At 44.0% G+C, this 14,789-nt stretch overlaps 1 protein-coding gene across 2 annotated transcripts in view; it reads left to right on the top strand.

The window, feature by feature from the left end:
• The first annotated feature begins 476 nt into the window (after positions 1 to 476).
• The window catches only part of SPRYD3 (SPRY domain containing 3), a 129,761-nt gene continuing 115,448 nt past the window's right edge, over positions 477 to 14,789 (top strand). The window contains exons 1-5 of one of the 2 annotated variants that reach the window (XM_078866710.1): positions 477 to 565; positions 4,666 to 4,865; positions 8,014 to 8,089; positions 8,864 to 8,988; positions 14,192 to 14,342. In XM_078866710.1, the coding sequence (XP_078722836.1) occupies positions 4,702 to 4,865; positions 8,014 to 8,089; positions 8,864 to 8,988; positions 14,192 to 14,342 (516 nt within the window). In that variant the 5' untranslated portion in view covers positions 477 to 565; positions 4,666 to 4,701. The remainder of the gene's footprint in view (positions 566 to 4,665; positions 4,866 to 8,013; positions 8,090 to 8,863; positions 8,989 to 14,191; positions 14,343 to 14,789) is intronic. The other variant, XM_078866711.1, reaches the window with a different exon arrangement.

The raw sequence follows: 14,789 nt of genomic DNA, 5'->3' as shown, positions 1-14,789 counted from the left end.
CCACCACCTCCTCCCCCCCCACCACCTCCCCCCACCACCCCCCCACCTCCTCCTCCCCCCCCCACCACCTCCTCACCCCCACCACCTCCCCACCCCCACCACCTCCTCCTCCCCCCCACCACCTCCCCCCACCACCCCCCCACCTCCTCCTCCCCCCACCACCACCTCCTCCCACCATCACCTCCTCCCACCTCCTCCTCCCCCCACCACCACCTCCTCCCCCCCACCACCTCCCCACCACCTCCTCCTCCCCCCACCTCCTCCCCCCCCACCACCACCTCCTCCCCACCACCACCACCTCCCCCCACCACCACCACCTCCTCCTCCCCCCACCTCCCCCCACCACCTCCGGGTCTCCCCCCACCACCACCACCTCCCCCCCACCACCTCCCCCCACCACCACCTCCTCCGGGTCTCCCCCCACCACCACCTCCCCCCCCCACCACCTCCTCCTCCCCCCACCACCCCACCAGGTCGAGGCGGCGCCGGGAGCAACGAAGGCGGCGTGAGGACGCCGGGACGACTTCTACCTCCCTCCCTCCCTACCCCCCCCACCTCACACACAGTGAGTCGCTTGCATCGCCACAATCACTGTCGTCGTCGTCACCATCATCATCATCGTGGTCGTCACGATCATTCATCGCCACTGTAATTCATCACAATTGTACAAGAGCAGCGTGGGTCGGGAGAGGGGGGGGGGGGGTCTGGGGCAGGGTCGGCTACCCGGGATTCCCCGGCTTCGGCTTCTATCCGAGGTCGGGCGGCCTTGTGTAAAGGCCTACCTCGCTACGCAACCCGCGTCGGTTGTGTGAAATAACAATGCCGTCACGCGGCGACTTAAATTAAAAGTGGCACCCCTGGTAGGTGCGCTAATGATAATGGCAGGGCCAACATTATTGACGTAAGGCGATAAAAGCGCCGAGTTTCGTGTCTGTATCCAAGTGCACGGGCCTAGTGATGGTACTGTACTCTTACAGTACGGTACGAACGACGCTTCTTGTTTGTATTTAACAAACTCGTTGAACGTGTCGACGACTTCTTAAATTTGACTGCTGTAGTTTGTGTTCAAGCCGCCTTATTTACAATGTCGTGAGAGAAAACAAACACGATAACCCACGTATATGTTTATTTGAGCGACCGATGATCGATCCACCACTTCTCAGAGTTGCTAATCCTGAGAGGTGTCCAAGCTCTAGTGCTAATCTGTAGAACGTGTGGGGCTCTAGAGCTAAATAAATGAGTGGGGATGTTTGCCCGAGGTTATAACTGTTAGGTTGCTCACGGCTAGGTTGTCTGGGCCAGGGGTTTATGGGTTCGCATAGCCGGCAACCCATTCGGTTTACCCCGTATTCTTATACAGGGAAATTGAGTTTTCAGGTCCATACGGCGGCATACAGCCGTTTCAATAGGGGCAACAACAATGTTTTTGTCTATTTGTTCGTGTTTCTCCTTTGTGATGGGACTTTGTAGGATGAACGTTGAGATTTATAAGGGCACGGGGTAATGAATAAGGTCGACATGTGTGGGTTAGTTGTGTTAGGTTGTTTCGGCCAACGTGAGTAATTTTCGCACTCGTACCCTAAAACGAATTTAACATGATGATGATGATGTGCCGGGGAAGCACCTTCAAGAGATGAGGAGCAGAAGCTTCAGTAGATTACACTAATTATTTGGTGACACTGCATTGGTTGTCAGTCGTGCACAAGTACTTTACCAGAAAGAAATAAAACCTCAACACATTCATCAATAACACTGCCTCGAAACCAAAACGTTAAACCATGTGACGTTTTGGGCAGTGACCCTTCAAAGCACTTGACAAGATAGTGGGCAGGGAGTTGGGGGCAGCGCCTACTTAAGACGAGGGCAGAACCTTCAATAAATGGGGGAGGGAGGGTGACAGTAACAGCAAAATATAATTTTGTCTGGTTCCGTTCAGGATATGAGGACCAATACTTACAGATGATAGTTGGTGGTTATAATGTTTCAGGCATTGTGGGTAGAACCTGCAGCAGGATACAATGGGGGGGGGGGGGTCGTACCAACTGGAGGTAAAGACAGGGCCAGCAGAAAGAGATGGGGGGGGGGGGCAGAAGCTGCAGGACAAAATAGGGACAGCAATGGACAGCACTTGTAGGCAATAATAGAGGGGAAGCACCGGTAGAAAACTACGAGGCAGGAGATGAAGCAGAACTTGGCGGTGAGGGATTTTGCCTTCAGCAGGGCAGGGGTCAGCACTTCCAGTGATGGATGTATGAGCATAATTGAGCATCATATTGATTTAATATATCACACTTGCGGTGTGTACCTCCAACAAGAGTGTGTTTGTATCAGCTCCCATGCAAACACAATCAAATTGTGGGAATTTATGACTCTGAGACTAGCCAGAATATGCCATGTGACTGGAGGGCAGTCTAAACAAGGGTGAGTGTGGCAATGTATTTCTTATATATTTTTAAACAAGCACCTGACTGCACTTAACACTAAATCTAGCCCTTACCCCTTGCCCTAACATCTAACCCCCGGTGATTCCTATAAATAACAACCCTTTTAGTTGAAGTATAGCTGGTTCAAATACACGCGAGGCATGGGTGCCACCTGGGGCCAGTTTTTGAACTTATGGAATGAATTTATTTAGTTATGTGTCTTCACAGTCACATACATTGTAACAGCAGTAGTGTATATACAGTCGTTTTGCACTCTTTTGTAATTTTACATGCGGTAGTCTGTGTGGAATCAAGCTTCAATCAACTTCAAATCTGCTCTTATTTGGTTACCTTACACTGTTTATTGCCATATTTAAGTGAGAGCATGGTGCACATTTATGGTTAAAGTTTAATGTACAGAAAATAGATGTAAGAGTTTGATGAAGGATTACATGGCAAAGGTTAATGTATAATCTTGTAGAATGTGGTGAAATGTTTTTATCTAAAAATATATATATATTTAGGTGTTTTTACTTTTCTGTTAAAGTACTGGAGAATGTAGCTTATATTTTAAGAGTGGTGGATTAAGTTTTATTTAGTGTGGTATGATGTCATACAATGCTGTTGTTTTCCTTAAGTTTAAACATACCAACAGTATGAGAGTTCAAACTTTTATATTTTGTCTTGATGGTGGCACTTCAGCAGCCTACTCTTTACGAAATATGTCGTGGTATTTTAATGTTTACAACATACAACGTGCTTTGGTGACGCGTCGTAGTATCACCGGATGGCTGTGGGATTCAAACCTTTGACCCCGTACAAACTGTGGCTGAGTGTCGAGTGTGCTGACCACTTGTTCGTTCTGTCTGCGTGCTATGGAATATGGCCACGGACTATCCCAAAGCCTCTATCAATAGCCCTTTTCCCCGTACCCAAGAAATCTGACACCTGGCCTTTTCAGTGCACACACGGATGCCGCAACAGCTCTCGAAGGGAGCCAGCGGATGCCGCCGGATACTCCCAAATGGATTTTTTTCACTTTTATTTTAGCCCCTTTTAATGGTTGTGCCAATGTGCTTACTTTACTGTGTGCAGAGCAAAGCTTTTTATTTTTCTGGGCCTGGCACACCTGCAAAAGCTTACCTGGAGATGCATCTCCGCTTAAGTTCTTTTGTGTCAGCAGCATGCACAGCAGTGGCTATTGACTTTTAAGTGCTGATGGACCTACCACATTCCAGGATATCACTGTGGGCCATATCCTCAATATGAATCCAGGGTATCAACTGTGTAAGTACACTAAAGACAGTCCACATGGCACAAGTATATTCATTTCTTTTGGATGGAAAATTTGGCGATTCAAGGTTTATGGGAGCTGGAGGTTCAGAAGCACTGATTTTAAGAAAAATAAAAAGTATGAATTTAAGCTATGTGACTGGGCAGATGTGTCGGTGTTTTGTTAAAATTCTCATATCTCACATTCGCCCATTGATACTGTTGTCAGGTTTGGCAATGAAATACCAAGGTTTACCAAGGTCTTTATTTCTTCTCATTAAAACTACTTTCTGGTAGTTTGGATTAAATGTCAAAACTCCTAAACTCATGGCTAGCAGTTAACTTCCAAAGTTGTGTCTTGACTTCATAGGGGGTCTCTAAATTATAGTCGGCAGCTTTTTGTTGTCACAAGATGAATATCTGTCCAGCGCAACATACAGCATGCCAGGTACACAATACCCTTCATTGACCATTGCATTATATGATATTATACAGACGATATCTTAAATAGAGGCTGCGCACTAAACTTCATGTATATTCACGTGTAAAAACACCCCGCTTTTTGTAGAAATTATCGGGCAGGATTCTGCTCGTTCGTTCAAATCCCACCATAGCGACTCTTGGCATTTCCATTTTTGTCATGGATCTGACAGAAAAGACTATTCTTATTTGTCAGTGAACCTCTTAATTTAGTTTATTGGTATCTGCTGAAGATGTAAATCATTGGTTTGGAGACCTCAAAAGCATCCACTGTTTTCGTATTTTCTCTTGCATTGGATATGAATACAATTACTAACTCTAAACCTTTTACAACATATGTGGTGGCTATATCCTCAGGCATTGGATAACTATCGTGTTTACAGATGTTCTTGAACCTAATGGGAAGTCGGCGCCACAGAATGCTCGAGTAAGACATATCTATGTGTCTGTGCAACCCCTCCCCCCCCACCCCGCTGGTCCCATTTGGCAGGCATGTGTGCGCGAACGTGAGAGAGTACGTGCGTGCATGTGTACGCGTATATCGGGTGGGATGGATGACTTGGGACTGGGCGAGCGAGGGCTCTTGGCAAGTCTGCGTGGGGGTCGGGGACGCGCCGGCCTCTGGGAACCCCTGCCACCGCGCTTCCGTGCGCGCTTTGAGCACATTCAGGTGGATGGTGACATCCTAAGGTGGGTTTGTGTGGGCTTTAAGGTGCAAGATTAACATGGTGAATCCTTGTCAAAGTCTGTCATAATTTTCTGTTATCTCTACCTCTTCTGGGCTTGCCGTTTATCAACTTTGGTCTTTAGCAAGTTCACTTCTGGTTACATCCACACTGTAGCACGCATTAGATGCGGGCGGCCTGGTGCGGTGCTGCTCATACCACCTTGTCATGTCCCCTGTCAACACTTGCTCTTGCAGTCTATATGGCTTGGTGATGATCATTGTCTTTTTGTTTAGTAGTTCCCTTTGTAAGTTCAGGTTATGCTTTGTATGCCCATTGCTCATATATGTGATTGTGTTACCGATACAAGTGATCATCTGAGTACACTAAACTTTCTGTAACAATTTTTTTTTTGTTCCTGGGTAGTAAGTGTTATTTCATAATTGCTTATTCCTCACAAACTTTGCTTTTGTGACCAGGACAGTGATATTTTGAAGTTTACCTATTTTTCCAGAACATTCCAGATAGATTCAGTGCTGAGTAAACTTGGAGTAACTTCTAGAACATTCCAGAACTTTCCAGTAATATAAATAGGAGTATACATAAGCCCACCAGTTCAGTTAAAATTTTTTTATACAATTTTCAATGTTATTGAAAAAATATGTCATATATGAAAAATGTTGCGAGAATCTCTTACACATTAGTCATGTGTGAAATAAATGTATTTTTGTAGGATGGTACAGAGGGGAAAAGAGAGCTATGAAATTCGCTATCCCAAGAATTTGGCGGGAACCCACTGACTACTCAAGCAACTGCTACTTCTGCATGGTGTAGACCCTTCAAAACGTCGGACTGGCAAGAATGCACCGGCTATCACGTATCCGGACCTTCCTTCATCCATCACCTCGGTGCCACACTGCCATGAGCTCCCCGTACCCACTCCTCTGGAGAGAGAGCAGCCGTCTTTAGAAGAGAGCAGCAAGTCAGAGAGCGAGGAAAACGTTGTAGATCCAGATGGCAATTTCAGAGGTAGAGTTGAGAGAAACCCATACTACCCCAACCAAAAAGACATCAACGACTTGATCAGTGATATTGGTCTCACCAAGTCCAATGCCGAGCTTTTGACATCTAGGCTCAAGCAGTATACCTTGTTGGATAAAAGTGTGCAAGTTGCAGATCAGAGGAAGCGTAACCAACCTTTTTGCATTTTCTTCATCCGTCAAGATGGGCTCTGCTTCTGCCACAATGTTACCGGTCTGTTCGAGGCAATCGAAATCGCCTGTAACCAGAATTAGTCGCACCTCTTCATTGATAGCTCATCCAGGAGCCTCAAAGCCGTGCTGCTCCATAATGGTAACAAGTACCCATCTCTTCCCCTGGCTCACTCAGTGCACCTCAAAGAGGATTACAACAGCATCAAGACCTTGCTGGATGCCTTGAAGTATGATGAGTACGGCTGGCAGGTCATCAGAGACTTCAAAATGGTCGCATTCTTGATGGGTCTCCAAGGCGGTTTTACCAAGTTTCCCTGCTATCTTTGCCTTTGGGACAGCGGAGACACCAAGGCGCACTTCCACAGGCGGGACTGGCCACAGCATACCGAGTTATGTGTGGGGAGGAACAGCGTCAAGTGGGAACCACTGGTGGACCCCGGAAGGTGCTGATGCCACCACTGCACATCAAATTTGGCCTTCTTGGTTCTTTCGGTAAAGTCACGTAGAAGGGAAATAATAAAATTATAAAAATAAAACATAAAATAAAATTATCACGACGTTTCGGCCACAACACAAGCAGCCGTCCTCAGGTGAAGAAACAGAGCTGTCGGAAAGGCAGCGCTCCAATGGACACTGCTATGCTTGGCAGCGTATTTAACCTGGGTGGGAGGAGGAGAGCGCCTTGACAAAGGAGTTTAGATATCAACAAAGGAATTTAGCATAGAAGTAGCTATGATAATGTGAGAGATTAGCATGATGTTAAAGTGAGAAATTACCGAAAGAACCAAGAAGATGAATCCCTGCAGTCACGGAAGCTTTAAATCGAAATTTGGCCTTATGAAACAATTTATCAGAGCTGTAGATAAGGAGTCTGCAACCTTCAAGTACCTTCAAGATTTCTTCCCTAAGCTGTCTGAGCAAAGGTCAAAGCCGGTGTCTTCTTCGGACCACAGATAATGAAGATCCTGGAGTGCAAGGAATTCCCCAAGAAGCTCACCAGTAAGGAGAAGGAGGCTTGGGACAGCTTGGTCGCAGTGGTTCGTAGCTTCCTGGGCAATCACAACGTCGTAAACTATGTGGAGCTGGTTGAGACTCTGTTGAAGAACTACGGCACAATGGGCTGTAGGATGTTCCTCAAAGTCTATATCCTTGATGCTCATCTTGATAAATTAAAGGAGAACATGGGAGCGTAAGAAAGGCGAGCGCTTCCACCGGGATATACTGGACTTTGAACGCCGCTACCAAGGACAGTTTCACGAGAACATGATGGGAGACTACATTTGAGGGCTGATTCGTGAAAGTGATTTACAGTATAATCGTAAAACTCGAAAAACTACTCACTTTTAAATCTTTTGTAGTAATTTTTGCATTGCTTTAGTAAAAATACATGTTAATTTTGATTAATATGTATTTTTTTCTGACTTTATGTGAACGAAAGGACACAAATTCCCCCGTTTTCTCATTGAAAATAGGTAAATTTCAAAATATCACTGTCCTGGTCACAAATGCAAAGTTTGTGGGTAATAATAGCCATTTTCTATGCTTTTTAGGCATTAGCAATTAAGAAATAACACTTACTACCCAGGAACAAAAATTGTGTTACATAGTGAATTATCACAGCTTCTTAGAAAAATCATAATCTAGGCATTGTATGGAAATACCTTTGGTTTCAATTGTGTAAATGGAAAGTATTCGGACACACAGATATATTAAAAAAATAAAACACATTTTCAGATGCGTTTTTGCACATATAAATTAGTACAGTAGTGTAAAATTTACTAGATTCAGATAGAGATTAAACTTATCTTCGTAGTTTTTTTAAACATATCTTTTTGATGTTGCTCCATAGCTTCTGCATCTGAATGAAGCACAGGCGCTGATCTGTCATGATTGAATGGAGACCCATCTGCCGCCCATTTTACTTGATGGATTCCTGCACATGTTTTGCGGCGCGTGCAGTTACCACGGAAATTCGGACGACGTGGGATGCTACATTGCAGCGCAGCCACTTGGGAAGGACAACAGCTACTTCGAGGTATAGCAGGCCAGCGGAAAAGCTGGCGAGTCCGCAGTTATCCTTTGCTTACCGATATTGGGTATTTTTGAGCAAGGGACACACATGGCAGTGTTAGACGAAGACTTGCATTTTTGAGGATGCACTGGGTTTTTATGCATTCTTGTCCATCATGGATTTTCTCTTGGATGTGTGCCAAAGCGTCTTGGCCTACAATGAGTACCTGGTGTGGTGCGTGAACATCCGTCAATGGAAAGACAGGCAACATGGTGTCTTAACTGCAAATCCATGGTTTTTGTCTTTCCGTGTGAGTGTGTTAAAAGTTGGTGCATGTAATTTGTTTCTTTGTCTTCCATTTTAGCGTCAACTCTATTGTACAAATACCTTACGCTTATGTGAAGTTGGTTAACATGCTGGACATGTATAAGGCATTCAGACCATATGAAAATCTAAATCTTACCTAAGTTAACTGACATAGAGGTCTGCGCAGGAGTGCTTGCTTGTAACAAAAAATCCAGCCATTTTCCATCTGCCAATGGACGAAGGCCTCCTCATGCTTTGTCAGTCATAGGATTTTATTTCACATGCTTCATCACGCTTGTCAGTGCAGGTTCGTGAATGCGGGAGAAGGGCATGGTTGATATGATTTGCCACCGATGTTAGCTGTGACCGGGAATCGAACCTAGTGGGTCACTAGGTTTATAGCGCACCTCGCTAACCACTGCACCAGTGCTACGCCCGCTTTATATATGTACCATAAAATAGTGTGTGTGTGTGTGCGTGCGCGTTCCAAAGGTGTGCATTATGGATGGTGGTGTACGGGGAAACATCTCAGTGGGACTGGTACCACGGCGGTACCGCCTTGACCTGCCGCCCGGCCTCCTTCCAGGATCTGTGGCATTCCACGCAGAGCACGGAGAGTATGGCACGCACACACACTATCCAATTTCGCACAGGCTGTAGGATCCTCGTACTTTGTTCTTGCTTGCGTTGTGTGAGAGTGATTTTTTTTTAATTGTGATTGAACGTAAATACAGTCTTTGAAAATAACACATTACCGAGTTGCGCCGTTGCTATAATCCCACTCCTAAACTCTGGTAAGCTGTAATCAAGTAAATTTAAGTTTGTGCCCATAATTGAATTAGAAATATATACTTAGGTGATTAGAATTTTACAGATATGTTTGCAGTATTCAGGGAACTTAAATGTGTATCTTTATTTAGCCATATATGTAGCATGGTTAGCCTCTAGATGGTTATCTTGTGTCAAGCAAACAGGGAGAGTGATGCAGGGAGAAATCACAAGGTGGTTTGTATAATGTCCAAACTGATAAAAAAATATATTACCTTGTCTATATTAATATAAAAGATGACATGATGCATTATTGAAGCTTCATCATAACTAGTAATAGTAAAGGAATTGCATTTTAAGATAGTTCTCCTATGGCATCAGTCTGACAGACAGAAGGCCTCCTTTGCTGGGATGGAGGCTATGTGTCGTCGGCTTACACATCATTGTTTATGCATTCCATTAACTGAAGACTTTTGAATTTAAAAAACCCAGATAAATAAAACATATCAGTGGTAGATGCGCCTTTGTTGGCTGCGTGCTGTATGGCTTGGTTTTGTTTAGCACTCTCTCTAGTCAGTTTGGCCTCCGGTTTATTTTCGTTCCGTTTATCGCGGGGCGAGAGCGACATTGAAATCCCGTCCGCCGCTTGCGGCATTTGCCTGTGTGGTAACTGGCCATCTCTAGGTCACATGCCCCACATGCTTTTAATTATCGACAGATAGTCTAGAGAAATGAATGTCTGACTTTGCAGAGAAAATCTCAGATTTTTTGTGAGGTGGCCTTGATGTGGGCGGAAGAGTGGCGCATGAAGCGACCTTCCCACAGCGAGCATAGGCAGCCGGGTGGCTTCCCACGTAATCGCGGCCGATAGGTCTTGGCAGAGAATATTTTTGGTTGTAGACATTACTGGCACCAGCCTTGGGGTTTATATTTAACAGACCATCTGGAATTGCAATGTTCAGACAAGTGTGGTATTGTGTTGGCAAGGTTTTTATTTAAATATGTGTGTGCACGAATGGATGAACTTTGTATATAAAGTGGTTGTGATGGGTGAAAAGTATGGAAACATTTGCTCTTTCATTTACATATTTGCATCAGTTAATTTGGAGTTTATGTTTGTTATGTTAAAGTAACATTTGAATGCTATGCAGATTTGGTGTGTTTATGAGATACAGGGGTCATATCTGTGGAATTTGTTCTACTTCCATAGTCTTGCTATGCTCAGTAAATGTGGTGAATGTATAAAAGTGATCCCAAGTCCATGTTGAGGATGGGAAAAAAATAGTTGCTGTTATATGACAGTAATATTAACCTAAACTGGTAGTATTTGTTATTGCTGACATAATAACCTTCTTTAAATGTGCCTCAATTTACAGGGGAAATAATATTTAACTTCAGATTCTCCGTTTCCTCAGGTTAAGGTTAAGTAGACCGTATTTTGGCAATGGGCTCTCACAATGCTTAGAATGCATGCTCATTTGATTGCAACGGCAAGCTACTAATTGGCATGCAATATGTGAAAAAAACCATTTTACACTATGGGAACCTCATTTGCCAGTAAAAATATGATAATTGGTTTTTTACCCTTCTATCTGGCAACAAAACTGACACCTTTTTACAAGGAGTCATGTTTGCATAGACCACAATACCTGCAGTCATAATGCAAACAAAAAACATAACTCTGATAATGTGCACTGCCCTTGAAGTTGATTGGTCCACACCCGAGACAGCTTTCCTTAGAGCCTAGTCTCACATGGGTTGGACGTGCGCCTTTTGGCGTCATCTGGTCCAACCCATGTGAGACTAGGCTCTAAGGAAAGCTGTCTCGGGTGTGGACCAATCAACTTCAAGGACAGTGCACATTATCAGAGTTATGTATTTTGTTTGTATTATGACTGCAGGTATTGCGGTCTATGCAAACATGACTCCTTGTAAAAAGGTGTCAGTTTTGTTGCCAGATAGAAGGGTAAAAAAACAATTATCAACCATTGTACTGTTAATCACGAACTGCAACATGTAATTTACTTATTGCACGTATTTCTATTCATTATCCAGTTTTTACTGTTGTGCAAAGTGTATGTACATAATCTATGCAATAATATGTTTTTGCATATTTTTTATAATATACAGACCGTATGTGTTGTATATTTTGTGTATTTAAGCATGCACGTGGTGTATTTTCACGCTTGTAATTGTATACTGTATTCGTGTATGTGGGTTTGTGACATTTGAGAAGGAAAATTCAGGCCACGTGCACATTAGTTTTCCAAGGCCGTGAAAGTAATCTGCATATATTCTTTGGCTCTTTCGGTAAAGTCACGTGGATAGGTAACATTTTTAAATTTACGATCGCAACACAAGCGGTCGTCATCAAGTGGAGAAAAAAGAGAAGTTAGCCTTTAAAGGCAAACTGTTTAGAAAGGTTTAAAATGGGCGTAGCCCAAGTGTCAGCAGCATGGACGGAGGAGCTTATGTTAATGTTAGGGATTAAAAACGGTGGGCCTCCGCATGTAGGGCGGAGAAGGTTATGTTAATGTGAGGGGTTAAAAAAACTGGTGAGCAACGGACAGTGCTAAAATGGAAACATTACACCCAGTAATGACTTGAACTGGTTGATAACGTCCTTCCAGTGATTGCTGAGTTTGTACCCATCCTCTCGGTTGAAATTGTGTCTGTCTGTATATATGGATGGCTTCGTGAACGAATCTTTGTTGATAGCCAGTGGGTTTGCAAAGTACCTTCGTCTTAGAGAAATCAATTTCGTGTGAGCCAACTGCATTAAAACAATGATCAGCCACGGCCGAAGTATTGGTCCTACCGTGTTTCAGATCTGGCTTATGCTCATGAACGCGGTCCGAGACATGTGCCTTAGTTTCCCCAATGTAACTACTGCCGCAGACACAGCTTAGTTTTTGGCCACCCCCATAGTGGCTTGCCATCCTTTCCCACCTCCATGTGGCGATGTTCCTTTCCGAGCTCTCTCTAGCTTACATCTACAAGCAAATCTCTTACATTGACATGCTAATCTCTCAATACAATGGCCACCCCCACAGCTTCGTTTATCGAGATTTCTCTTATCTTACATTTACATGCAAATTTCATCTCTAGCCCCGCCCACTGACCCTTGGGCTACACCCATCTCAAACCTTTATAACTCCCTGCCTTAGCAGCGCTCCCACCATATATTCGTTCCTGCTTCAGCAGCTCTCACCTGATAACGATTGCTTGTGTTGCGATCGAAATGTCGTGATATTGTGATTTTTATTTTTTGTATTTTTCTATCTACGCGGATTTACCGAAAGACCCAAAGAATATGAATTCCTGGAGTCACGAAAGCTTTAAGTCAAGATTCATGTACTGTGTTAAATCGAACCTGGATCTTGTGTTTGTGATTTTGGAAATATTTTTGGTGACCCCTGCTATGTATGGCAAGGTGATGGTTTTGATTGGGTCCTCAGATGGTTCTTTCCCAACGGTTGGGGTGATAGCTTTAACTGGCTGTAATGTTTACATTTTAGTACTGTCCATTGCTCACCAGTTTTTTTACTCCTCATATTAACATAACCTCCGCCCGACAAGTGGAGGCCCACTGTTTTTAATCCCTCACATTAACATAAGCTCCTCCGCCCATGCTGCTGACACTTGGGCTAAGCCTATTTTAAACCTTTTTTAAACAGTTTTCCTTTAGAGGCTAACCCCTCTTTTTCTCCACCTGATGACGACCGCTTGTGTTGCGATCGAAACGTCGTAAACATTTTTTTAACCTATCTACGTGACTTTACCGAAAGACCCAAAGAATATGAATTCCTGCAGTCACGAAAGCTTTAAGTCAAGATTCAATGTGCATATAATTGCAATGTTTCGCCAGTCCATTTCATTTGCTTTTACGGTATTTTAATATGGCCTGTGTTTCAAGTAACCATACTTCACGTGTTCAAAATGCTTCCGTGTGGGTTATTTTCAATCTCCCATTTAACACTTCGCCTCTCCTCCTTCAACTTCACTGGCTTACCGTTTAATACACCGCTGACTTTTCAAATACCTTTACACTGTCTTTAAAAATCTAGGATGGTCATACCCCAACGTCGTGATTTAATTTATTTTATTTTATTTTTTACCTATGTGACTTTACCGAAAAAAGAGTATGGTCATACCCCACCTTATCTTGACTTGCTCATCTCTTTTCATGACCCCTCTCGGACCTCTTCGTTCACAATATTCTCTTGTCTCTCTTTCTCCCTCCCTCCCTCCCTCCTCCCTCCTCCCTGTGCCCAATCTCGTTTTAGATCTTTCTTTCTCCTTGCACCTCTCTACTGGAATAAACTTCCCCTATACATTAAGAAATCTGCCTCCTTAATCTCCTTTCGTTCCACTCTTCAAGCCTCACCTCTTCTCCATTGCCCATCGCCTTCCTCTTCCCTAGCCCCTCCACTGCTTCCCATCCCTCCCCTGCCCTTTCATGACACCTGTGTGCCTTCTCTTACGGTCACTCATTCCTAGGCCCTTGTACACCCTTGTCATCAATATCACTCCTGTTTTTGTTACTGCTTTTAAACTATGTAAAGCGCTTTGAGCTAAGGATGCTCTATAAATATAAAGTAAGATATGATGCTGAAATCGCACTGAGATAGAAAGAGGAAAATATGGATAGATGCCCACTATTTACTGTTAAGAAAAGTAAGTAGGCTTATGCAGGACACATCTTTAGAAGGGGTGATTGCCGATTTTTGAGACTAATGATGAAATGGCAGATAACGGAGGGAACATGCCCGAGAGCATGTCGACAATGGAGATGGAAACAAATAGGCTTGTGTGCAGGAGCTAGTTGGTTTTTGTTTTCGGAGACTGTGAGGTATGGTAACCGCCTGAGGAGGCCTTCATCCAACAATGTATAACTCATGAATAATGATGTTTCAATTGCCGAGTCTCATCTGTGTAAAAAAAAAACATTTTACAGGGAGAAAACTGCAAAATGTGATGAGCTCAATATCAAGCAGATTATCTAACCCCCTGTTCATTTTCCTTCTCATTGTCCTCCCTCATCCTTGCTAGGCTTTACCGTGGACAGGCCGTGGGCCAGCAGTTTGGGCCGCGCTGTGAGGCCGGCGACCGTATTGGCTGTGGTATTCGAACGACCACCGTTGACGGCCGGGGGGTGGCCTACGGGGTTGCACACATCTTCTTTACACGCAACGGCACGGAGGTGAGAGGGGCCCTCGACCGACGGTATCCTGATTGGGAATGGGTGGCATCATTTCTCGGCCAGGTTTATGCCACGTGCTATAGCAATTGCATGATTGTTTCCCACACTGTTGCTTAGTAATAATTATATTTAGCTAATGGTTTATTTTTGTTGAGAAGATTCTCAGTTTAAATATTTTTGGGGGGCAGACATCATTGGGATGTTTGGCCAAGGTTTTATTACGTTTTATTTTTATATCAGAGGGAAACAAACCAGGAATACGAGGGGATAATGCTCACAAACCCATACATTAAAGTTAGATGGGCTAGGTATTTTAGGCACTTCAGTTATGCATGTACCACCAATCCTGCCTCCAGACTGGTGAATTACAGGTCTCTGCCAGCATATCTGGCAAACTCTTCAATGTTGAATGGTTATGTATTGTGCGGTGCCTACCTCGTTCTCATG

The sequence above is a fragment of the Lampetra fluviatilis genome, chromosome 2 (assembly GCF_964198595.1).
Source record: "Lampetra fluviatilis chromosome 2, kcLamFluv1.1, whole genome shotgun sequence".
Classification (NCBI taxonomy): domain Eukaryota; kingdom Metazoa; phylum Chordata; class Hyperoartia; order Petromyzontiformes; family Petromyzontidae; genus Lampetra; species Lampetra fluviatilis.
The sequence above is the reverse complement of the archived record's forward strand: the minus strand, read 5'-3'. Positions and strand labels throughout refer to the sequence as shown.